The 26,347-nt window shown below is 44.5% G+C and overlaps 1 protein-coding gene across 1 annotated transcript in view; it reads left to right on the forward strand.

The window, feature by feature from the left end:
* Positions 1-5,994: 5,994 nt before the first annotated feature.
* TRAPPC3 (trafficking protein particle complex subunit 3) overlaps positions 5,995-26,347 on the forward strand; it is a 30,566-nt gene continuing 10,213 nt past the window's right edge. The window contains exons 1-3 of the mRNA XM_066574978.1: positions 5,995-6,134; positions 20,068-20,165; positions 24,075-24,174. Coding sequence (XP_066431075.1) covers positions 6,093-6,134; positions 20,068-20,165; positions 24,075-24,174 — 240 coding nt within the window. The 5' untranslated portion in view covers positions 5,995-6,092. The remainder of the gene's footprint in view (positions 6,135-20,067; positions 20,166-24,074; positions 24,175-26,347) is intronic.

The raw sequence follows: 26,347 nt of genomic DNA on the forward strand, positions 1-26,347 counted from the left end.
ACAAAACTTGTGTCACTGTCCAAATATTTCTGGCCCTAACTGTATCTGCGGGCTAGAAATTGCATAGATAATATGTTTAGGTATATAACTGATAAACCTTTTAAGGTTCTTCCTGCATCCGGTCATCTGTGGTCATCGACGTTGTCCATCACGTGGTTTTAGACAGGATGTTAGAGACCTCTTGAAGAGCTCGATGGGAGGGTGGAGGCGTGGTGAGCAAGATGCCGTCAAATGACGCCTAAGTGTGACATTTGAACAGTTAGATATGCCCGGAGGTAACATACGTGCATTTTGGAGGTTATATGCGTGTATCTCACTAAGACTGTATATGCTGACAAGCGTATTTCTAAATACTGTGGTTTTATGTATCCTGTTATTCTGCTAACGTCCGTCAGGAACTGGAAAACAGACACTTTTACTGTGCAGATGTAGATCCTGTCTACCATGTATATAGAAACATAGAAGTATAGATATATGTGTATGTCTACTACATGTGTGCTTCGGATATTTGTCCTGCTGCATAACCCAACAGTACTTCAGTTTTACGTCACAAAATGACAGATAGACATTCTTCTTCATGATTTTCTGAAAGAGAGCAGAATTCATGGTTCCATTAGGACGCCCAGGTCCTGCCAAAACAAAGCAACTCAAGAACATCATATTACCACCACCATGTGTGACTGTTGGTATGATGTCATCTCTCTAGGATCTGGCTTTATCCCAGATGTACCAGGCCTGTAGCACTATACACTGACCTTCTCCATCTAGTACCATCCTTGCCCCCCTCTGAAATAGTCATTCCTTGTGTTGGCACTTGTCAGAAGCAGCTGGAATATGATAGCTCCTGTCATGTAAATTGTATGTTCTATCTAAGAGGCGGGGCACTCTGGAGGGAGATCCCATGATCAGCAGACAGGACATCTTGCCTGTAACGAGTGACCAAATGACGGGCATGCTCGAGCTTCAGGTGATCATCAGGAATGGGGGACAGACCCAAACCGAGGACTGATCTCATTGTAAGTGTATCTCATATTGACCTCACTAACATTGATCTATATTTTTTCCTGACCACATAACCCCTTTAAACCCACAGCATTCCTATTGCAGATTTTCACCATGGGCTACACCTCTTAAAATGTAGTGCGATGATTTTGTTGAAATCTGCAGGTGGATTTGCACTGGAGAAATCCATTACATGTGGACCTGGTTTAAGTGTCCAAGACGAATGGTTAAGGGCTACTTTTATTAAGTCATCTGTGCCTCACTAGGCGATCAGCATGTTCTTCAGGAATTGAATGTACTTATCCTTTTGCTTTTTCTCCTGAACCCTATAAGGAAATAACTTATGCTTAAATGAAGCCTAACTTTTCACACAATTTATGAGTATTTGACAGCTTATGTGTGTATTTTGCAATATAGTTGCATTAATTTTGCTTTACTACTAAAATTCAATTTGAAATGGCTGCAGCTAGGGGTCTTCTTTCCAGCAGATTTGCAATCCACTTCCTGTTGTTAAGCATTTAGCTTCTCTAGTGACAGAGACCTTAGGACACTGCTAGTTAATACATGCAACAGAGATGTGGACATTCAGATGCTGTCTTACAGCTGATTGGAGCAGGGCTATGCAAGGCAGCATGGGAAGTATGGGGGAGGAAGTCCTGGCCAGTATAATACTGGAAGAATGGCTGCTTAGGACATATCCACCACCTGTAAGTGGACTGCAAACAACAGGGAAGCAAAAAATAGGCCAACCTACATGGAAAACTGAATTGACAGAGCTCAAAGTAGGTGCAAACAGCAGCAAAGCAGCAGCTAATGAAGACCTGGGCTGCTTTTGAAAGTTTTCCAAAGTTCTAGTTACGCTTTAAAATCCAAATTTAATACAATTGATAGCTAACAGATGTATATGCACATATACAATATAGTTCCATAAACAGTGCCTGCCAATATGTCCCTATAAAAAGTTCTACCTATAATGTCTACTGAAAAGTGCCTTATTTAAGGGCAGGAAGGATTTCCCCACATTATGCTTCTGTGCTTTAGATTTCACTGAGTGCATTAACGAGGTTGTCCAGTTAGAAATTTGTTTTTTTAAATTTAGAGCCAAATGACTTAAAACAAATGTTACTTACCCTTCTCAGCCCCGCACGTCTCCCGCTCTCTTTTGAAAGTGGAAGTCAGGTGACCACTGCCTCCCAATCAGAGGTGGCAGCATCACCATTCCGAACTCCTGCCACTGTCCTGTCCTAGTTTTTGTTCTTTCTCTCTGACCACATTTTCAGTGTGCCAATTACTGTATCTGCTTCCTACAGTCAAAATAACACAACTGATCCTAATGATCAGTATTCTAATTAAAAGTAGAGTAAAGAGTAAAGACACCTACTACTACTCCCTCACATAAGGATGTAGCTTAAGGAAAAAGGTTTATCATACAAACATTCTTTGGGAGGTAACATTCACCTGGTCTTACCTAATGTAACCTCCATATATCCAAAACTCATGTTCTTCTTATCTTGTTCATACGTAATCATTAGAACAGTCTTACCTCAGTCAACCAAAGGTATTCTTTACCCAGGACATTACTGAAAGTGTAAGGTGAGGAAGAGGCTTTGTCTACTGACTGTTCCACTGAAGATCACAGGCTTAGCCCAGAGGTCATAGGTCAGTGGCCAAGGCCAGAAGCTATAAGACATAGTAAAAACGCATATAGAGATCCTAAACAAAAGCATGGAGGTGATAGAGACATCAAACAAAAGCCCAGAGGCTATAGGTCAAACTCAGATGCTATAGGCCAAGCTCAAAAACTATAGGCCAAGCCAAGGCTCAGAGGCTATAGAGGCCAAGCTCAGAAGCTATAGACCAAGCCAAAACTCATACACTATATTCACCAATCTTGGAAGCTATGTGCAAGCCAAAGCTCAGAGCCTATAGAGGCAAAGCTCAGAGGCTACAGAGGCCAAGCTCAGAAGCTATAGGCCAAGTCAAAGCTCAGAGGCTACAAAGGCCATATTTGGAAGCTATACAGGTCAATCTCAGAAGCCATACAGGCCAAGCCACAGCTCAGATTATATATAGGCCTAGCTCAAAAGCTATAGGCAGGGCCCAATGTGCAGAAGCTCATAGGCTATTAAGCCATAGGCCATAAGCACTAAGGTTATCAGGAATAGGTACAAGACTATTCAGCCATAGGCCAGAAGCACTGAGGCTATTCAGCCATAGACAAAGACCATTAGGTCCTAATTCTCTAAATTGAACACATAGAAGCCATCCCCCACCATTTTCGTTCTTGTGGGGTTAAAGCAAAGGTGGAATCCAATCCTTTACCAATGCAAGGTTGTTCCACTGAAGGACTGGATGGAGATCCTCTTAGAAAGCTCTCATTTCTCTCCCCAGCTCCAATTAGTGTTACTACTAGGGATTTCCCACATCAGTAGACACTAGAACTCCATCTGCTGATGGAAGTACCAGGTAAAACAAGAGATCACCTACAGCAAACCTCCGATGCAGGTGCAGTAACACAGGGAGCACTCCACCACTGAGGGGTTCTCCTACACCTGAAAGAAGAGGATCCCATGAGGCAATAATTAAAGAAACTTCCCTTCCTGACCCCCAGAGACCAGGGTGCACACCCTCCACCAGGAGGCAAGAGGATGATTCCAGGCTTACCCATTGGCTTCCCATGGAAATTTACACCAGACAGGTAACCTCTCATGTCATTGAGTTCGGGAGTGAGGCCCTGCAGTCCATCACCTTTAAAGATATGGAGGAGTCCTTGAAAGAGCAGAGACAGCCAGCACCAGCAGCTACTGCAGCATTACCAGCGTGTCTTATGGACAGGAAACAGGGAATGAGAAGGTGAAGGGCGTTCCCGCTTTGAAAAAGAGATCTGAGAGAATCCTGTTTCCTGTTCAGAGGGAAGGGGGCTCACTGGTGCGGTCATGGGCATAAGGGAAAAGATTTTTTTACTGAAAGAGTAGTAGTCACTTGGATCAACCTTTCAGCAGACGTGGTTGGAAAATCAACAGTAAGTGAATTTCAGCATGTCTAGGATAAGTATATAGCCTAAAAAATGAAAAGGAAATAGTATAAGAAAAGACTAAATAGAACATTTGGTCTTTTTGCTGATACATTTTCTGTTTCTATGCAGCCCACATACTGCAGGGGAGGAAAGATGATGTGGTACTGCCAGGCACATAAAAGGGGATGTAGAGATAAAGGGGTGTATGGCTGTAGATGGGGAAATGTACCATGAAGTAGGAGCTGGGTGTTGTGCGGGGACAGTGGCAGTGGGTTCTGTTAAACAGGTTGTCCAGCCTTAGGGTGCATTCAGGCGACCGTATATCGGCTGGCGTGAATACCCTGCCGATATACGGTCTTCTGAATGCACCCTTAAGGTACATGCACATGGGCTTTTTTTCTGTCCAATTATAATATTATTGTACCAAAAAAAATCGGACAGTAATAGCGCCCATTCACTTGAGTGGGTGCAGGGGCGTAACTATAGAGGGTGCAGGGGATGCGGTTGCACCCGTGCCCACGAGCCTCAGGGGGCCCATAAGGCCTCTCTTCTCCATATAGGGAACACAATAGCATGAGTAAAGCATTATAGTTGGGGGCCCTGTTATAAGTTTCGCATCGGGACCTAGGAACTTCAAGTTACGCCTCTGAGTGGGTGTAAAAGTAAGTAAATAGCAGCGTGTCCTTTCATTGTCTGATTTTGTGCCTAGAATAGCACAAGTCAATGTCCAGAGTTAAGCACATGGATGGGATGTCCGAGGGATGTCCAATCCAAGCTCCACCCAAAAATCATAGGTGCAACTACTTTCAGTCAGTGTACATGTACCCTAAAACTATTGATGGTCTAGGCTTAGGATTGGCCATCAATAGTGGAACGGCAGGCGTTCTACACCCAGCTGGTAGCCGGAGCACTTCTGCAGGGAGCTAACTTCAGCTGGACGCCTGGGACCGTAGATGTGGGGCATGGAGACATCCAAACTCGGGGAATGTCCCATTTACACGGGTTGACTGGTAAACGGCTGCATGAACACCGTCGTCACCGCTAAAGTCGCTAGCGCTCGTGCAGAGTGTTGAGACAGACTTCATCGCTGGCTTCTCGCTCAGCACTTCACCCTCAGCGCTGAACGTTTACACGGAAGTCCTGGTGGCGCCAAGATTGACGGGGGGAGGGGAACCTGATTGGCTGCAGAGCTCGTTAGTCTGCAGGTCCTGCAAGTCCCCTACGGCTTGTAGCGGACAGTGTCTGGGCCAAGGAGAACAGAAGCACCCGCCGGCAGGGAGGTGACAGGCGGCTTGTGGACCCGCAGCGGAGAGTCCATGGGCGGTAGAATGTAAGAATATAAGCCTAGGAAGACAAGTGACCTTCTGCCTAAGGCTGGAGCAGTGCCACAAATCTATCTACAGTGTGTTGCTACGCTAGGACCTTAGTCTCTTCACCCTATCAGGTATAAGAGAGAGTCCCTCAGTTAGTCAGTCAGTCCTATAGTCTGTCCGTCTCTCAGTCAATCTAATAGTCCGTCTGTCTCTTAGTCAGTCAGTACTTTAGTCCGTCTGTCCCTTAGTTAGTCCTGTAGTCGCACTTGCCACTGTGTGATCCTTTATGGCCCCCTATCCAAGGCTGTCGCACATGCGCAGAACAAAATCTTTGCCCTGCGATAAGCCACACCCCCCTTTTAAACCATGGCCGTATTTTTTCATGACAAAGGTGGCAACCTTAGGAGTCTCCGATATCACGCTCGCCTGTGTGACTGTAGCCTTCCCACCTGCAGTCAGAGTGTAGCACTGTAGTGTGACTGCCACGACCAGCATAGTAGTGTGACCTGCCTGGAGGGTAAAAGGGAAGATGCATGGACCCCATTCTAGTCAATGGGATTCATCTGCACACGTCATACATACAGCACAGGTACTTCCGCTCTTCTATCTGACACAGATCACATGACACAGCAACCTTGCTACTCACGTGATTGACCACATGACCGTGACGTCACCGAAGGTCCTTTCGCATCTGTTTCCCTGGACTGTGGAGCTGACATTCGTTGTACTGTGTGGCGGAGGGTTGTGTACGGAGAAGCATCATGTCCCGGCAGACGAACAGAGGAACCGAGAGCAAGAAGATGGTGAGGGGGCGCATGCGTGTTTGTGTCCGGCTGCCCCTGTGCAGGTGTACGCAGGGCTGGGAGCTGCTCTGCATACACCGGGTCTGCCTGTATCTGGCCCAGGCTTGTAGCCCGGTGTTGGCCAGCAGAGAGGCCTCGGCGCCCTGTAGTAACACGGAAGTCCCCTGTACGCGGTGCTGGCGAGGGAGGAGCCGGCCGGCTTGTGAATTACAGACACAAGACTGATTTAAATGGGTTTGGGCCACTGGTGTAACACTGCCAGCCTACAGAGGGGGTACCCACATCAAGCATAGGGGATTTAAGCCTGGCCCAAATTTGGTTGTGGGCATCAACCTGGGCAGACCACAACGTTTTACTGACTCAAACAAGTAACTGCTGTTCAAGTACCACTTAGTTATTCAGATCAGTAAAATGTGTCTGTTTGCCCACGCTGATGCCCATTTTAATGCCCAGAACCACTTTGGGCCAGGGTGATCTCAGTGTTACGTGATGCGGGGCATTGCCCTCCTGAAGGCTGGCAGTACAAGATCAGTGGCTCAAACCCATTTAACGCTTTAAATCCCACTCCTGGGTGGACACCTGGATGCCAGTTTTCATGCCCAGAACAAATTTGGGCAAGGCCAGATTCAATTGTTATACGTTATAATCACTAATTACATGGGAGGGGTCGGAGATTATTCCGATTTCCCCCCCCCCCACACACACACAAACTTTAATTGGGAACATTTGCTTCTACCTCATTTTTTTCCCATTGCCTTCCTCCTGGATCAACATTGGGAGGTATTAGGCTGAACTGGAAGGACATAGGCCTTTTTTCGGGCCTATATACTATATCATGTGTGGCATCGCCCTCTGGGTGTTGGCAGTATTAGTTCAGGGGCCCAAATGTTTTTAACCCTTTGAAAACAGCAGTTTTTTAACTCAGTAAAATGTGGCTGTCTGCCCACTTTGATGCCAGTTTTCATGCCTAGAGCCCCCTTGGATCAGGCTGAACGTAACTGTGTTTGATGCAGGGTATCGCCCTCTGTATACCGACAGTCTTTAATCAATGGCCCAAACTACTATTACGCACTGAATCCCAGTTTTGTATGTCCAAATTAATGCCCATTGTTGTTTTGATGCCACATTCGGCTGTGCCCCCTCAAGGCAATTCTCTGGCAATATAACTTATTATTAATATAAGTTGTAGAAGTTCTGTAGATTTTCACATCAGATTTCAAATGTTGAAATCCATGGTAAAATCTGCATGTTTATTCTCAGGGTCAGTGGGGTCCCAGCGAGCCCCACCAATTGTGTGCTATCAGTTTGTGAGATGGACATCCCCCTCGTGATGATATCACAGGGATTGGAGACCGGCAGAGAAGTATATTGGCGGCTAAAGTTAAAGGGGTTTTCCAGGACTTTACAAAAACGTACTACGGGCAGAGGAACGGCAAAAATAATTTCTCAAGTACTCATTAAAGGTCTCATGTGAAAGCTACAGCCAATCGCTGATTTTAATGGTCATGTGTGCATGGGCGGCATGATTGACAGTAGACCAAGGCTACCTACACATGGGCTCCGATATTGCACTCGTGAACACCTGTTTTACCCGTGGATAATACTGCACATGATTAATGCCTCTTTTCCTGCAATCGAGCAGGTCAGGTACTCGGCTATCAGACACAACTGAAGACCCAGAGGAGAAGGTAGAAGCGGGTTTTAACTGCTACTGCCTTCTCCTTTTCAGGCTACATAATGCTTAATATGAGCGCTATGTACTAAGAAGTGAAAGTAATTATTCCACTATGTGACTCAGCGATCAGGTGACCACAAGGTGCTCCCTGTTAAAGCAGAGTTGCAGGGTCCTAGCAGACCCTGATCAGCTCTGCCAGTGACTAAAGGGGGTGTATTCCCCTCTAATGGGGGCTCCTATGAATGCCCCAGCTACAGTGGAAAAGTGCGTAATAAAAATAAAGACCGTGTGAATGTCCCCCCGAGGTCTTATATGATGTCGTGGGGGTAATAGATGTTTAAAAAAAAAGTAGTTGCAAAAATAAGTAAAAAAAATAAAGTAAAATTAATCTAATATAAAGAAGCTTACGGGCTTTTTCTTGCACCACACTTTGACCCCTTTGCATGACCTTTGGTGGATGATTTTGGTGTCCTTAGATTTGTGACATCCTCACCACCACCGTAAAATGTGAGTTTGATACATTGAGTGACAGTCAGGCCAGGTCAAAGTTCCCATGTTAAGTCTAGCGGCGCGGTTGTGCTTCAGCCAATAGCACCGCTAGAAAGAGTCAAGTATTGCTAAGAGACGTTTATATTAAGTGCTCACCAGTTTAAAGCTGGGTTCACACAGGGCGTATTCCCGTCGGAAATCCCGCGGTTTGGCCGCAGCCGAAACCGCGAGATTTCCGACGGGAGAACCGCCGCGGAAAAACTTTGAAGCGGCCTGGCCGCTCGCTTTTCCGCCGCGGCCGGCGCTCCCATAGAGGAGAGCGCTGCCGTGGCGGAAAGAAAAGATAAACAGACATGCTGCATATTCTGAAACCACGGCTGCGGCGGCCGCAGCCGCGGTTTCAGCCAGACTTACCGCAGTGGATTGGTCGTCCCGTGTGGACGAGATTTCTGAGAAATCTCGTCCACATGGCTGGCTAATGCCAAGATTAGCGGCCGCAGGTGGATTTGCCGCGGCGAAATTACGCGCGGAATTTCCGCGGCAAATCCACCCTGTGTGAACCCAGCCTAACTGTTGCCATGTCCCCAAAACATGAAAGACCAAGTCGTGGACAGCGAGCAGTTCAAGACGAATCCTCGGCACCATAGTTCTTAAAACATTTACAACCATTCTTCCAAACAATTTATGTTCACGTATCAAACATCGGGTCAGTCTAGTGAAATAAAAATACATATGTACTTAAAAAGAAAATGACCCAATGCCAACCAAAAACCATCACTGTATGTGCCCCTAATTCAAAACTGTATATAAAAACGTCTGAAACAAAATGGGGAATCCATTCCCATATTTTATTTTAGTGTAAATTTACGAAAAAAATTATAAATGTTTAAAAAAATAGTTTTTTTTAGCTTTCTACCCCCAATAAAAATAAAAAATGTAAAAAGTCAGTGAGAAGAGATATAAAAAAAATAGGCCCATATGTCATTCCACATGCAGAATCCGTCTCTGGCAGCAGTGGTGCCCACGCGTAGCTACTTTGCCGGCGTTTTTCTGTACTGCGAATTTACTCAGCGGCTCGCCATCGCACATGTGTGCAGTACAGACTTTTTTTTTCAAAAAAATTTTTCCCCGCGCCGTCGCTAGGCAACGACATGGGATCCACAACCTGTCCGCAATAACTTCAATGGAGCATACTACGATTCTTTTTTTCTTCCGCTTGCGGAAACCGCGATTGTGGTGAAAGAATCGATTTCCCATAGCATTCTATGTGCACTATTTGCTGTTGATCCGCGGTGCGGTCACATGCTGCAGATTCTGCAGTAAATATCCACCTGTGCGTGTTTGTAAGCTAAAACCATAAAGTCCAAAATACATGAGAGGTAGGGATGAGCGAGTATATCCTTCGGTTCAGGGTAAGTTTGCTTGTTAGCCTTACATTCTTCAATGTAAATGCTACCATGTTACACGACAAACATGGCAGCATTTACTGCTACTCATGTTAGCTCCTAGCACCTTCCAACCTTGACCCAATTGGGAGCTGGCGGTCTGAGAGGGGCGTTCCTCTAGTCAAACCCCCTAGCTTCCGGTGGCATCAAGATACACTAATACCGGTTCCACTCTTGGTTTTAGCACACCAATACCGATCAAAATATACAGTCAAGTGAAAGTGGCCTTTAGGCTGCTTCCACAGGGTGACAACGATATGGACGCGAGAAAATTGCAGTGATATCTCATCTATGTTCTGTGCGATATCGCTGCATTTTCTCACAGCAATATCACGATTTTGTGTCGCTACAAAGCCATACGACTTTGTGAGGCTCTTTTGCTGGGATTTTTGGGGGGGGCTTGAAATATAAGCCTTATTCTGAAATTAAGCCTTATGTGCATCGAAGAAAAAAAAATGATACACCGATCAGGCACTGTTATCTCTGGCACGTGTCTTCCCTGAAGCTTTGGAACAATTTTTTTTCGAGACAGCAGGCAGCCCTTCCTGGATTGGAGGCTTAAAATCCCCGCCTCCAGCAAACTTTCCCAAAAGAATGTGGAAAAATACTCGTGTGAAGGCGCAACCCTCTAAGCTACTAGAAGATAAAGGTCCAATATGTGATAGTGAACCAGCAATTTATCTTGTGAAATAATAAAGAAGTGCCTTCACTATCACATATTGGACCTTTATCTTCTAGTAGCTTAGAGGGTTGCACCTTCACATCAGTATTTTTCCACATTCTTTTCGCTACACTCACGCCCACCCTGCTGGAGCATCATCTGGTTGGCAGCACCTCCATCATTGGAAACACTTTTTACTCCAGAGATATTCCACCACCCTCACTGGGTCTTGCTCCACCCTCCTTTTTCATCTCTTTTACTCACTTCCATTAAGCTTTGGCTGTGATTGGTTTTCGAGTACTGGCTCAGCCAATCAGAGCCAGTGCGCGATGAACCAATCACAGCGCCGCAGCTCAGCCAGTCACAGCCAGCGCTAAGTGACCCAATAGGAAAGCACGGGCTCCACATATATGCGATTTGTAGCACTGTCGCATTGCAACAAAATCACCCCGGGTGTAAGCAGCCTTAAGCTGTAGGAAATAAAAATGAGGCAAGCAGTAAATTAGGGCCGTGGGAATGTGGTTGAGTTGAGCTCGCCAATCTTCTTATTTCTGCGTATGGCACCCCTTGGCCACGCTCTACACATCGGTACTGCTTGCGCGCTGGGCATGTCTCTGTGAACTTGGCTTGTACTCCTGGTCTCCAGCTTGCTGGCAGTTTCTACTTCCTAGACCTGTATCGCCTAACCACTTTTTTTTCCTTTCTTTCCATCTGCCCACTGCACTCATTGTATAGTATTGGTATTTGCCATTCATTTCACCTACTGCATCTCTGCATCTCATGGTACGTGTCTGCATACACTCTATCATGCTACGTATAACACGTTTAAATTTTTTTTAAAGGGGTTTTCCAACACAATTTTTTTTCCTTTTAAACCTGCTGGCTATCCTGAAAAATAATAAAGGAGCCTTTACTCACTTGTCTTGGACTCCCGCAGCTACCATTTACTCCGCTGGCACAGTTTACACACTGCAATCAGCCGGTACACGGAATGTCACAAATTGACTGCAGCCAATCACAGGTCTCAGCTATTTTTCAGGATGGCCCTTTAACCCCTTTATTAACTGTGATTTTTTTTTGATGCAGTTTGCAAAGGCAAACATGTTAAAGCAACCCTTTAGTTTCAAGATGAAATTCTGTTCTTAAACTAGAGGGGGTTATTTTCCTGCAGTTTTTCTTCTGTGCCCCTCTAATCCGCCAGTTCGGCTAGTCCAAGATGGCTAGTGGAATCTTCAGACAACCTAATTCCCACAGTGCGCTGGTGGTGTTAGTCTATATGTGTTCTCTGGTCAGTGCTGCTAATGTGATCAGCACTGGCCAATCAGATTAAAGAGTAGTCACAGCGTGCATTAGCTAGTTAGAACTTTGCAGAAGTCATCTTGGATTGTTGCAAACTGGACGCAGAAACAGCAGATTGGAAGGATGGCAGAGAAGAACTGTAGGTAATATACCCCTTCTGGTCCTGGCACATAATTTTGTCCCAAAACTGCAGGTTCTCCTTACAATGCCCTGATCTGGTGGAGGTAAGTCTTTATTTATTTTTTGTTTAACCATTTTTTCCTTTACATGGATGATCATGTTGTCATTTTTTTGGAATGCTTAGCAAATCGTTACTTGGCACTGCATGCGTAGTAATGACCGCTTTCCTCCCCTCTTTTTAACCCCATTATATTGAGTTTACTTGTCTACTTCCACAGTGATTCACAGTCTAGACATATAATAAAAGAATTAAAGTTTATTTAGGCCATTTAAAATCAGGGCACACAGTTTGCCTACATACACCTCACTCCTACATATAGAGAGCGTGCGTAGGCAACTAGACATACAAACATACACGGATGACTCTGACAAGTACAACTGAGAGGAACTCCCAATAAGTGGGTTCCTTGCTAGTAGTCGGATTCACAATATTCTCCCCCAATCCTTGGCAGTCAGACCTCTATCCCCTCTAATACCTAGGCTGCAAAAAACAGCGTCAAAAATGGATTCAATTAGTGTAAAGGTTCTTTGGGAATTTCACATTATTTCCCTTTATTAGTTTTCATGTACACGATGAGTATGTGCACTTTGATTATTTTATTTGTGATGTTTAAGCTGTAAGTTGGTCCGTGGTTAAACGTGTTTCCCTGCTATTCCAGCAGTTCATCAGGAACCTAATGAACCTTCCCAAGGTGTAGAGGAATGTTATATACTATCCCATACATGTGCGGGTCAGGGTATGACCCAATTTGCTTAATGTAATCGTCTGAGTACTAAATAATCACCCAGCAGTGAGCTAGTAAGAGGAGGATTATCTGCACCTTTTTGAGCGATAATCGTGTCTAACGCACTGACATCGTGCAGATTTCGTTAACGATTCGCTCATCGTTGTCTTATCACGACCGCGCACTGAGTTCTCAGCGGGACACCGCTGATACTATTATTTCAGCTTGTATTCCGCTTGGAGAACACAGCCAGGGTATGCAGAAGACAAGCTGCCCAGCTGTCTTCTGCATACCTCACGGAGCGCCCAGCTCAGATGTCTTTTGAGTAAATTTTGAGCCATAATTGTTGTCTAAGTTGGCCTTAACTGCACTGCCGGGTGATTTGCCCAGTCACTAAAGGCAGAGGATATTGACACAACTGAAATATAAAGACAGTTGTTTACTATATCAGAGGCAAAAACACAAGAGTATCAAGGCAGACACGTATCACCTTTATCTACAGGGTTATTACAAATGAGCTTCCTGATCTGAAACACTGATAACTCACATTTGGTATTGTTGTATGTTGTCTCCACCATAAGAATGGGATGAGACAAGATGCAATCCCACAACCAACATCCTCTACTGGATTGGCTGGGCTGGAGAATGGGTGGGCGTAATCTTCCTTGCCAGCTGCTGTCAATCACCCCTCCACAACTCTGTCTTGTCCCCTTGACGGCTGCAGCGCTGTAAGTCTTGTGGCCCTCGCTGCTGTCACTGATGGCTGCAAGCAGCCAATCACTAGCATGTGGACGTATACATACCATTAGTAGGTCTCCACCCATACTTTTGGTGGAGACGAGATACAACTGTACCCTCACATTTAATGACACTCTACATAAATTTGATATCAAAGTTTTATTCTGCCTTTGTCGTCACTAGGGGTATATGAGGCAAAATGCCCGTCGACAAAGTGTTTTATGTCCTTGATTTTCACTCCTACCAGTCTATTATTAGTGTGGAATGTTATTTTCGAACGAAATTTGGTGCAGATCCACTCAACGGGTGCACAATTCGTAAGTGTTGCTCCAATTTTAAGGAAAAGGGCTGTAATCGAAAATCACCGGCAGTCCACCACTGAGTGTGGAAACAGAGGATCATGTCCTTGCAAGCTTCACACGAAGTTCTCAGAAATCCACCGCCAGAGCAAGCAGAGAATAAGACGTCCCGCAGCCGACAAGATTGCAATTGTTACAGGCCCTGAAACCGGACGACAAAGTGAGGCGCCGTTCTTCCTGCGAGAGTATACAGACTGTAATGGAAGCAATGGTTTCATGGAGTCTTTAGTGATTAGTGATGAAGCCGCCTTCCAGCTTCCGGGTACAGTCAGCAAACGTAATGTCAGAAACTGGATGGGTAAGGGGGTAAACCCACCTGCCTACATGGAGCGTATGTGCCACTCCCCCATGGTGAATGTGTTTTATGCTTTAACCTGTAGAAAAGTGTACGGCCCATACAGGATGAGACACCCCCACATTTTCACAATGATCTCAGAAGTGGGGGACAACTAGCAAACAGATGGATTAGCCATGCAGTTGATGAGAATCGTGAACGTTTCCACATTCTCCAGACCTTGTAATTTTTTTCCTCTGGGGAGTGTTGGAGTCTGCTTACCACCCGCCATGTATGATCCGTGAGTACACATCACAGAGGCCATTGTATCAGTCATGATCTGCTGCATTGTGTATGGGAGGAACTTCACTACAGGCTCCATGTGTGTCCAGTGACAAAGGGGGCCACGCTGATCACCTCTGATGTGGAAAGCACTAATGTTGTGCAACAAAACATTTGGAGTTTCTTTTTCCATTGATATCAAATCCATGTATCTGAGTGTGATTAGATGTGAGTTATGAGGGTTTCACATCCGGAAGATCATCTGTAATAACCCTGTACTTCACAATTAAAGGGGTCATATTCTAAAGACACAGCGTCCATTATGTGTCAGGCCTTAGCTTTCCCATGTATTACAGTCATGTATTGCCACATCTCACTTGCAGGAACAATGACCAGATATGGCTTCTCGGATCGATAACCGATGATTGCAGTTCCAGCTTAATTTAAAAATGCATTACGCAATGTTTAATGCGTATGGCTATGTGAGATGGGAATATTCTCTTCATGAACTAATTTACCAATACTGCAAATCTATTTCTCTAAAATAAATGTTAAAATCAGGTGAGGGAGAGTACCTGACATGTTTTCTTTGCCATTGGAAAATTGACAAGTCAGCAAAATTTTTAATCAATATTTGACCAATGTTATTTCTCCAATTTTGATATCCTCTATACATACAGATGGGTCCAGAAATATTTGGACGGTGACACAATTTTTACAATTGTTTCTTTACACCATCACAATGCGTTTAAAGGGTATTCTAATCTTGGGAACCCATTTTATTCTAAAAATATGAAATTAAAGCACATGCCAAGACCATGTCTTCACAGACGAGCAACAGGGGATGAAACTGCATCATCAAGACATGCTCAGCACACGAGCAGTACTGATATGTATAATATGGCCAAAGTATGTGACATGTAGAATAAAAAAGTTATGGCGAGGACTTGTTCACGCTGCTCTGAAGGCCTTCTATGCGAAGCAACAGCCAAGAGCAGCGGTAGGTGGTGGGCGGGCTTAGAGCTATTGTACATGCGCTCCAGAGACCCCAGCCACCCAGCACATCGTTATACACGGAGTTAGAAGTGCGCAAGTAGCGGCCTAACGGAGGTGGTCTGTTCCCCTAGCAACGAGCTGTAAATGTCTAAACAGCTTTTCCAGAAAACGTGGCATTTTTTGAAATGGCCGTATAATTGGTCAGTGCTTTACTTTCGCATTTGCAGCCCATTGGAATGGGGTTTCAGAGATAGTAAAACCATCCATATGTTGTTGAAGTTCAGACTTTCATCTCTAATTCTCCAACTTCCCAATGTCGTAGAAACCTTAAATTTGGCACAAGCATAGATTATGTCCAAAAAAGGAAAAGTAATTGGGTCCCAACTCAATTATTCAATTCTAGCGCAAAAGAACTAGCGTCCAAATTTTATGTACGGAATCTAATTCTCTCACTTCCCGATGTCGTAGAAACATGAAATTTGCCACGAGCATTGATTTATGTCATAAATAGGAAAAGTTAATGGGTCCCAACTCGATTATTCAATTCTAGTTAACAATAAAGAAATGACAGCTGTTTATGGAGTGCTTCCACTTTCACAGGCTCAGAAGTAATTGTACAATTGACTGATGAGTAGTTTTATGGTCCATGACCTTTTCATGTCAAATTGCACTCAGACCATGATACAGGTTCTGTTTCGGGGCTCCATCTGGCTGCTCTGTTTGGCACTATTGCTGGAAATGAGATCTTCATCTGAAGCCTATGCTTTTATCACAGAATTTTGTCTGATTTCTGTTTTCAGGGACTCCAACATCCTGGTATGGAGCCTGAAATGCAGTCTGAACAAGGCCCAAGGCTGGGACTTCATGTGGGACTTTTTATAGCATGACTTTTCTATTTTAACCATTAATCTACAGCTGCAGTCAAGGGGGATAGTGTGAGTTGCATTACAAAAGTTTCCAGGTAGCGCCAACCTTAGGCCAAAGGCACAAGGCTGTATTTTGGGGCTGTCTGTGTATACCATGGGCAGCACAAAGCCACTTAATAGCCTATGAGGCTATTCACGAGCATGGGTTTTCACATGGGTTGATTACATATTCATGTAGATCATGTATACAATGTGTATAATCTATGTGCTGCCTAATGCGAGTTGTGATCGAGTTTCTCAATCGCAATTCATAATATGGCTGTGTCCCTTTTTTTTGCCTAAGGGGATAAAAAGTCTTACAAAGACTTTTTTTAATTTAAAGCTATTCATGTAAACTCTCAATTTGTGATCCAAAGAGTTGTCAATGGAAGTGAACGAGGACATCAGTAGGCTAGAAATATGAAATCTATCAGAGAGATAACAGACTTTAGAAGTGACCAAATCCTCAATTAGGTACACCATTAAAAAGGAGCAAAGCAGTAGTGATCTCACCGACGAGAAATGGCCCGGAAGATTATGATGGGTAAGTAAAGTGACAATTGGTTTCCTTGGTAAAGAAAAACCTCTTCACATCATCTAGTCAAGTCAAGAACATTGTTAAGGATGTGCACACATCGTTATGAAAGTCTACAGGCAAGAGACTCCATTATGAATGTAAATACGGAACGATTGCCACTCACTTTTGCTCGTTTGAGGAATATTGTTCAGTTTAAAAGCACCTTACGCGTAGATTGTACTCTCATGTAAATGTTGAAGAAGCCACAGCAACTTCAACCAGCTGATCAGCATAGATCCCTGGCCGTGAATTTTCACCAATCGGATATTGATGCCCTATCCAGAAGATAGGACAACCTGATCACCAATCTGTGCACAGTAGGTCCTACTGTTAATCTAGTATCCTTCAGACAAATTGGGCCCAATGTCCACGGGCCAATTTTAATTCTAAAATCTGCGCGTGTCTCCTGCGTGTGAGATCTGCACCTTTTGCCACCCATAGGGATGCATTACCGTCCGCAAGGCAATTTTAAGCATGCGGATCGCACGCACGGGAAGAAATCGCAGCATGCTCCATTTTTCTGCGGATCGCGCAGGGACGGCTTCCATTGATGTCAACGAAAACTGTCTGATCCGCAGCACAGCCGCAGCTGTCATTGTGGATGTGCCGTGGGAAAGCAAAAGATTAAAAAAAAATTGCACTGCGCATGCGTCTGGTATGTCCAGACACATCTGCCGTGCTGAAGGAAGAAGATCGATCCAGCACAGAGGAGATCCATGTTGGAGCTGGACTGGAAAGAAAATGTTTGTTTTTTTTCTCCCCATGTCCGCAGGCACGATGGGATTCCGCTGCAGGTGGACATGAGGCCTTAATGAGAGATGAGAAATAAAGTGGTCTATTAAGGGAAGAAATTAAGGAAGTAAATTATATATGAAAAAGTAGTCCAATGATCTGTGTGTAGTAACCAAATGGAAAATTGACAGTGAACACTATCACAAAATAGTGTGACCACATCATGGGAAATAAATGACATGTCAAACGTATTAAAAGTAGCCAAATGTTACTGTAGGGTTCCAATGTGTTTCTCATGTGGGTGTACTAGTTCATCAGGGAGCCTTCAGAAAGGCAACTATCTAAAATGTTAGACCTACAAATCGCAACGTAAGGTCTTCTACCCACTAGCGTTTTTTAAACCCTCCGATATCGCTGCGTTTTATCAATGGGACTTTCCAAATGTTAAAAACACATTGCAAGTTTGCACTTTGCGATTTTTGTGCAATGCGTTTTTTAACATTAGAAAGTCCCATTGACATTCGTGTTTAAAAAAACGCTGCGACATCGCAGCATTAAAAAAAAACGCAAGTGGGTGGGAGCCCAGAGGTGTGTCAGATAATGGACAAAACCTCCATGGACCCAGTAGGCTCCATCAACATAGTATACCAGTGATGGATGAAAGAAATAATATGTAGCGATGCATGGGACATTGAAGTCTCCATAGCCAACATTAACATTCACTGTTCGTGACACAATACACCGAATAGGACCAGTGATCCAAATGTAGGCATGATATAGCTATTGCAAGGACTGAAGACTGATACATGGTAAACGGTTGTGCCCATCATCTGCCCTCTGCCTGATTGAACATGCTTCTCACTTGCTGAAAGCAGAAAGTCCCACAAACGAGCAACTATTGAAGGCCTGGCAAGGGGGGAAACTCTGCATTTAGTGGTCCATGTGTAACTGACAGCGAAGTGTTTGCATTCAAGAATAATCCTCATATTTCTAATTATTTTATGTTCTTCTGTGCTTGTAAAAGTCAAAGAATTATGTGAAAAATAGCTGCTGTGGCTGAATGATAAAAGGGGTTGTCCAGCTGCAAGCCATTGATGACATCCTCAGGACAGCCCATTGATTCTAGATTGGTGGGGGTCTTCTACTCAGGACCCCCAGCTAGAAGCACTGCACAGGGCCATACTACGAATTGCACTTGTATTCTTACAGATTCAGACAGCTGCATTGGTTTGGCTTGATATTGCATGCAAAGTTCTCATCGAAATGACCTTTGCATGTAGCACAGAACTAAACCAGGCAAATGCAGCTGGATTGGATCTCTCTGCATCCGGCAGAAAACGACTGGACACTACTGATAACCTATCCTAGGACAGGTCATCAGTAGTTTACAGCTGGACAACCTCTTTTAATGCAACACTTAATTTTTAACTTTTTAGATTCTAGTAGAAGGTCTACACTTCAGTCACATCTTGATGGCTTTGTTTTAAATCCATTTTGGTGGTGTATAGAGGCAAAATCATGAAGCGTGTCACTGTCCAAATTCTTCTAGACGCAAAGCTATAGATTGGTAGATATATGTAAATTCCAGCCAATATACATGGTACTGTCAGAAATATGTGGCACCTGCCCCTCACACCTGTATCACCTTTTTGGGCACCCCATTTCAATACCATGGGTCTTGGGTCCTCTTTTTTTTTTTTTTTTGCTTTACTTTTCAAGGAATGTTTATCCAAAGATTTTGGAGAGTCTATGGGAATTGATTCCCATTCATCCAAAAGACCATTTGCAAAATCACCACCACTGATATTGGATAAGACGGTCTGGCTAGCAATCAGTGTTACAATTCATCCCAAACGTGTTGGATTGGGTTGCGGTCAGGGATCTGACCCCATAAAACCATATCTTTATGGAGGTCATATTGCGCAGGCTGCAGTCATCCAGGCTACAGTCTATGAACTGCTTGTCAAACTATAAAAGAGTTCAAAGCGTTGTGCCAAGATAGGAGATAACTTTCTGATGGGTAAGGGTTTGACTTCTGGAACTCCCTCTGATCCTAAGAATGCGGGTCCCAATGGTCTCTGCATGAATGGAGCAGTGGTCATGCCAAAGATTGCAGAGTTTGGCAACTGTCGCATCCATTCTCAGGAATGCTGGAATCCCAACAGTTGGACCTCCACTGATCAGAGAGCCATTTGCTATTTTTGACACAACCCCTTTAATTCTTGAATGAGACAATGAGACAGTTCCTAGTGCACACATTGCTAAAACAAATACAGCCGATCCATGATGATGCCGAGAGTCGGACCACCACCAAACTAAAATTGTTGGCCATTGTTAGGATAGGGCATCAATTTTTAAAACCTGGATAACCCTTTTTACATCTAAACACCCCCCTTAGTTCTATTTTGAGTAGTTTTATACCCTTGGTTCCATTCACTCTTGGCTGTGTATTCATATTTCCTTGCATCTCTTTATTTATTTGCATGTGTACTGACTTTTTTCTAACCTTTGAAACCTCCTAATGGTGAGTGCATGTGAGGGGGCTAAATTGAAAACCTTGATCTGCTGATCAGGATGTCTGTTGTATCCCCACTAGAACTCGGAGCTCTTCAATTTGACCTACGGCTCCCTCGTTGCACAGCTATGCAAAGACTATGAAAATGATGAGGATGTCAATAAACAGTTAGAGAAAATGTAAGTAACTCTGGTAAGTCTGTGTAATGTTCAAATTTTAAAACATAATTTGCTTTCTGAAAAAGTATTCATTCTCTGGCCTGGACGTGTGGTCAAAGGAAACTATTAACCCCTTAATGCTCCAGGACGTACATTTACATCATGGAAGTTCGGGGTTTTGTATGGAGAGGATCAGGGGTCGATCCTGCTCCATACAATGCTGGTGCCGGCTGTTTCTTACAGCCAACACCCACCCACAACAGCTCCGATTAGCATCTCCACTGATCGCAGCTTTTAACCCTTTAAATGCCGCTTTCAATTGTGACAGTGGCATTTAAATGGCCCGATTGATGTCCCGGCCGTCTCCTTGCGATGAGATCACAGGGTGCTGTTTAGTTGCCATGGCAGCCAGGGGCCTTCTGAACGCCCCCAGGACTGCCATTGCAGTGACGTAGCTTTTATAGATTGCCTGTTAGATCAGGGTATAATTTAATAGTATGATGTTACATCATACTTCAGGAGTGATCAAACCAAAAAGCAAATAAAAAAAAAATGTAAAAATCAGTATTTATAATAAAATCTGAATTAAAAAAAAAATGGTATTGCTGCGTACATAAAAGTGCGTACATAAAAGTCCGACTATCAAAGTAATGCCATTATTTACCCTGCACAGTGACCGTCGTCAGAATTAAAAAAAAATGCCAGAATGTCACATCGTCTCCAAGAAAAAATATTAGTCATGCGTACTCCAAAATGGTGCCAATAGAAACTGTAGACGTCCTGCAAAAAAGTTATAGCAGCCAGAAGGTGGAGGCAGAAAATAATTGTATATTTTTTCCAAAGAGATTTTATATCTTTAAAAGACAGCAAAAAAAAAAAAAAACTATACAAATTATCGTAATAATCGTACTGACCCATAGAATAGAGTTACCATTTTTTGCTGCAGCATGTGTGCTGTAGAAACCAGATCCCCTCAAAGATGATAGAATTTTGTGTGTGTGTGTGTGTGTGTGTGTGTGGGGGGGTTCTTTTAATCCTTTTCACTACTATATAGTAACATAGTAACATAGTATGTAAGGCCGAATGAAGACATTGTCCATCTAGTCCAGCCTGTCTATCCTACTGTGTTGATCCAGAGGAAGGCAAAAAACCCCAAGGCCAGAAGTCAATTAGCCCTTTTGGGGAAAAAATTCCTTCCCGACTCCCTAATGGCAATCAGACTGTTCCCTGGATCAACCCCTAATAGTTCCTACCTGCCTATATACCAGGATTGACACTTAACCTAAAATTTATATCCTGTAATATCCTTCTCCAGAAAGACATCAAGTCCCCTTTTAAACTCCTCTATGGACTTTGCCATCACCACTTCCTCCGGTAGAGAGTTCCACAGTCTAACTGCTCTTACAGTAAAGAACCCCTTTCTGTGTTGGTGATGAAACCTACTTTCCTCTAATCGTAGCGGATGTCCTCTTGTTACCGTCGTGGTCCTGGGTGTAAACAGATCGCGGGAGAGATCCATGTGTTGTCCCCTCATGTACTTATACATGGTTATTTGGTCGCCATATGGTGCATTAAATAGTAACATTTGAAAATATACAACTCATCCCACAAAAACAAGCCCTAAGAGAGCTACGTTGATGGTTACAAAAGAGTTATGATTTTTTTTGGGGGGGGGGGGGGGGGGGGGAGAGCCTCGTCTTTACGGGGTTAAAGGCAAAATGTATTGACTGGTAAAATAGATTAAGTGAAGGTCTTTTATACTGGCAGACTTTTTTGCTAAGAACAGGTGGTGATCAAAGTATTTGCAAGCCAATTGGTGCTCCTTGAGCTCCAGTTACCTGGAGCAATTAGCACTGCTGTTTGTGTATTCGGTGTTCTTGTATCATCATGCACCACTCCAAAGGCCCATTCACACAGAATGAGTGTTGGGCAAGCAATGCCTGACACTCGTCCCTGTATCCCCACACTGCCGTGCTCCTGCACGAGAGCTTGCAGAGCTGTCTGGGTCACAGAGCGGCTAGCAGGGGGGTGAGGCAGTGCAGAAGATTTCTCTCCTCTCGCTCCCCCCGTCCCTCTCCATTCACATAACCCAGCCGCCGTTCACTACTGAACAGCCGCTGTTTAAACTGTATGATGAGCGATGAGCTTCATCACTGATCGTTTATGCTGCATGAAAGATCAGCGATGAAGCTCATCGTTCAGTTTAAATAGCGTCCGTTTAGTAGTGAACGGCCGCTGTGTTATATGAATGGAGAAGGGCGGGGGAGCGAGAGAAGAGAAATCTCCTGCACTGCCCCGCCCCCTGCTGGCCGCTCCGTGAACCCACCTGGTCTACTTCTTGGTGTGGTCTTTCCACCCAAACTATGACTTAGAACTAAAATCCAAGGCATCGGAAAATGCTGTTCTTCTGGTGTATACAGCTATGCCTATAAACTGCCAGAATCCAAAGCTCATAGCAGGAAGGTTTCATTTTTTTTCCACTAATGACATTCCGGTTAATCCAGAGAACAGGTTTAGGTTCTCATATAAATCCCTCTGCAGGAATAATAGTCAGTTAAGGCGAATGATGAAAATCATTTGCAGAACAGTAGAGATGTATCACAAGGTCAAAACCTAGTAGTACAAATGTGTCTACATCCTAGCTGCTTGTCACCCATGTTTATGTGAAATGTGATTTCTTGTTAAACAGAATTAGGGAGGTGCAGAGGAACATTAAGGGTGAATGCACATGGGCGGAAGTTCAACCGCGAGATTTCCCGCAGAATTTCAGGCTGTGCCTGCTGCCATAGGATTGCATTGGTTTATGCAATCCTATGGAGACAGCCACAATTTGACCGTGTGAAAACACGCGCGGTTAACAAATTGGGGCATGTCCTGTTTCTATGTGAGTCTCGCAGAGGCCCGCACAAAAACGTCACCGCTGATGAGCCAGCTCTGCTCTGCGCATGTGCGACTGTGCACCAGCCGGTAATTCGCAGAGCAGAGCGAAGACACTGGAGGAGATAAGCCGTGGGTCACTGCAGGAACACGGGCCGCATTCCGCTGTGGTAATTCTTGCAGCGGGATCCGATCCGGCCATCTGCATTCACCCTAAAGCAACCAATCGCATTCCAGTTCCCATTTTTGCAAGAGGCCATACATGATTGAAAAACCAAAAACCATCTAGAATTATGGCTGTCTAATGCCTTAGATGCTGCAGTCAAAATAAGCAGAAGGCAGTGAGGCAAAAACAAAAAATGTTGTTACCTTAAAGGTGTTGTCCGTTTTGTACAGTCCCCACATAATGGTGATTGAATTACAAAATAATCCCCAGCAAATCGGCTGTTATCTGTAGGGAAACCTACAGCAGTGACTCAACAGTAGATGCAGTGCCCATTCAATTCAATGAGTTGTATGTGAAATATAGGACAGATGCTCCAGAGCAAGAGATGCTGTGCATAGCATAGTATGTTAGGCTGAAAGAAGACCATTTCCATCCAGTTCATCCTGTTTCCACCTAACTGGAAAAGACACAGCTCCATACTTAGTAGCGGCTGTGTCTGGTATTACATCTCTTAACCATTCATTGGATTAAACCGGCTATAATGAGTTGTAATACCAGGTACAGCCACTACTAAAAATACAAAGGTGTGCCCGATAAACCATGAAAGTGGGACACTGTAGCCCCTTCAAACAGCTGATCAACAGGGATGCCGAGAAGCAAACCCTACTTATACTTATTGGACAATGACACAGTATGCAGTAAGCTCCCATGCTCCCTCTAGTGGTGGCAGCAGGTAGTCAGCCTGTGCCACTGCAGAAGATTTGGAACGCTGTATCAGAAAATTAACTGTGACTACTATAAATTGTGTCGTGTTGGAAATATTTGCTTTTGCAGCCTAATCGTGTTCTTACATCTCACAGTATTCCTTTGCTTTCTTTCTGTCTCAGGGGATACAACATAGGTGTGAGGCTGATTGAAGATTTTCTGGCTCGGTCTAATGTTGGACGGTGCCATGATTTTCGAGAAACGGCTGATGTTATTGCTAAGGTAAGATGCTATAATGTGGTATCATGACCCCGCTACTAATGTTTCATAGTCTTCATATTCCAGAAGAGGGATCTTATTCATAGCTGTTGGAAATTTCATTTTGCTTGTGTAGGTCAAACAAGCCGACTGCTGCAGTAATAACTGTGTAATGAATTTGGCAGCGACGCACAGTGGCACACTTTATAGACACACGTGTTTGAATTGAGCAGAACAGAGTGAAAATAAGCCTACTAGTAAATTATATCTACTTTTATAGACTCTAACTGCTTTGCTGCATGTGACTGCATGAATCATTGCTCCAGAAGAAGCGGAGATTCACACACGGGGACTCCCATCTCCGACCTGTAATAAGAAATGCCGTACATAGACCTGGAGTAATTATTTTTCCATGTGCTGATGCCTCTTGGGTTTCTCGTGAAAGTTGTTTGCGTAGTAGTCTGTTTAGCACACGTGTCCTCCAAGGCTCCCTCTTCTGTCTCCTCCAATGACTTCATGACGTATTCCTTTGCACGTGCCATCGTTTCTCGCCAGACCAGCAGGGGCTCAGCCTGTTTCCCATCATGCACTGTGGATTTTTCTGCCAGAGCCTTTGGCAGCTTTCTCGGGATCAGAATATTTATTTACACTGCTGCTGCATTGTGCATATTGATCCGGCAAACTAGATACTTATAGCCAACGCTTTGTTTTTCTTTTACTAAAATTAAAGTGTATCTACTTGTTGTTATCTGAAGAGTATTCTCAGTGAACTGTGTATATACCGTGCTTCCCCGAAAATAAGACACTGTCTTATATTAATTTATGTCTGATTTTCGGGGGGTGGGGGGCTTATACTCTACCTGGCCCTCGCGGTCGTCTCCGGTGCTGCGACAGGCTGCCATGTCCTCAGGTTGACATAGCACTCTCTTTCTGCTGATTGGGGTTTTGAATACCCCGCCTCCAGGAAGCGAGCACTATGATTGGATCACAAGTACCTCTGGCTTAGCTAATCGGAGCCGACGCATGATGAACCAATCACAGCCATTCAGTGATGTCATTCACTGAATGGCTGTGAATGATTGAGTTCCGGCTCTAAATGACTGGTGCTCTATCCAGTCATAGCGCTCACTTCCTCGAGGCGGGGTATTCAAAGCCCCATCACCAGAAAGAGAGTGCTATGTCAACCTGAGGACACAGCAGCCTGCTTCAGCGCCAGAGACCAGCGCGAGGGACTCAGATGCCGCCGGCTAGGTGAGTATTGCTGTTTGTTTTATCTTTATGTAGTGTAGCTAAGGCTTATTTTTGGGGGAGGACTGCTTATATTTTAAGGAAAGCCCCGTCCCCCACCCCCGGGTAGGGCTTATTTTTGGGGAAACGCTGTATATGTGTGTGCATACATATAGTGCAGAAAGTGCCTACAATGGGCACAAGTAACAGAACTAAACCACAGAGCAGTAGAAGAAGATTGCCTGGTCTGAGGAATCTTATTTTATTTTGCATCACGTGGCCATCTGGGGGTGTGACACCAAATTGCCCTGTGGGAAGACAGCAAGCTGACAGAAGCATTGTGATGATCTGGGCGATGAGTGATATCGTAGGACACACAATGTCCCTGCAGAACATTTGACAGGTACCACCTACCTGTCATAGTAACAGTATTCCCTTATAGCAGAGACCTCTCTGAGCAAACTAATAGGCTCTTGCACACTGCAAAACCTGCTCAGGAATGGTTTGTGAAACATGACAGAGTTCAAGTTGTTGACTTGGCCTCTGAATTCCACACGTCTCATTCTGAATGGCTGAAAAGAAACAAAATCAAGGTTTTGGAGTGGCCAAGTCAAAGTCCTCACTTGAATCCCTTTGGTTTGCTGTGACAAGATCCTAAACAGGCAGTTAAAGGGGTTGTCCCGCGCCGAAACGGGTTTTGTTTTTTTTTCAACCCCCCCCGTTCGCGCGCGAGACAACCCCGATGCAGGGGTTAAAAAAGAACACCGGAGAGTGCTTACCTGAATCCCCGCGCTCCGGTGACTTCTTACTTACCTGCTGAAGATGGCCGCCGGGATCTTCATCCTCGGTGGACCGCAGGGCTTCTGTGCGGTCCATTGCCGATTCCAGCCTCCTGATTGGCTGGAATCGGCACGTGACGGGGCGGAGCTACAAGGAGCCGGCATCCAGCACGAGCGGCCCCATTGAGGAA

The sequence above is a fragment of the Eleutherodactylus coqui genome, chromosome 1 (genome assembly GCF_035609145.1).
Source record: "Eleutherodactylus coqui strain aEleCoq1 chromosome 1, aEleCoq1.hap1, whole genome shotgun sequence".
Lineage (NCBI taxonomy): Eukaryota > Metazoa > Chordata > Amphibia > Anura > Eleutherodactylidae > Eleutherodactylus > Eleutherodactylus coqui.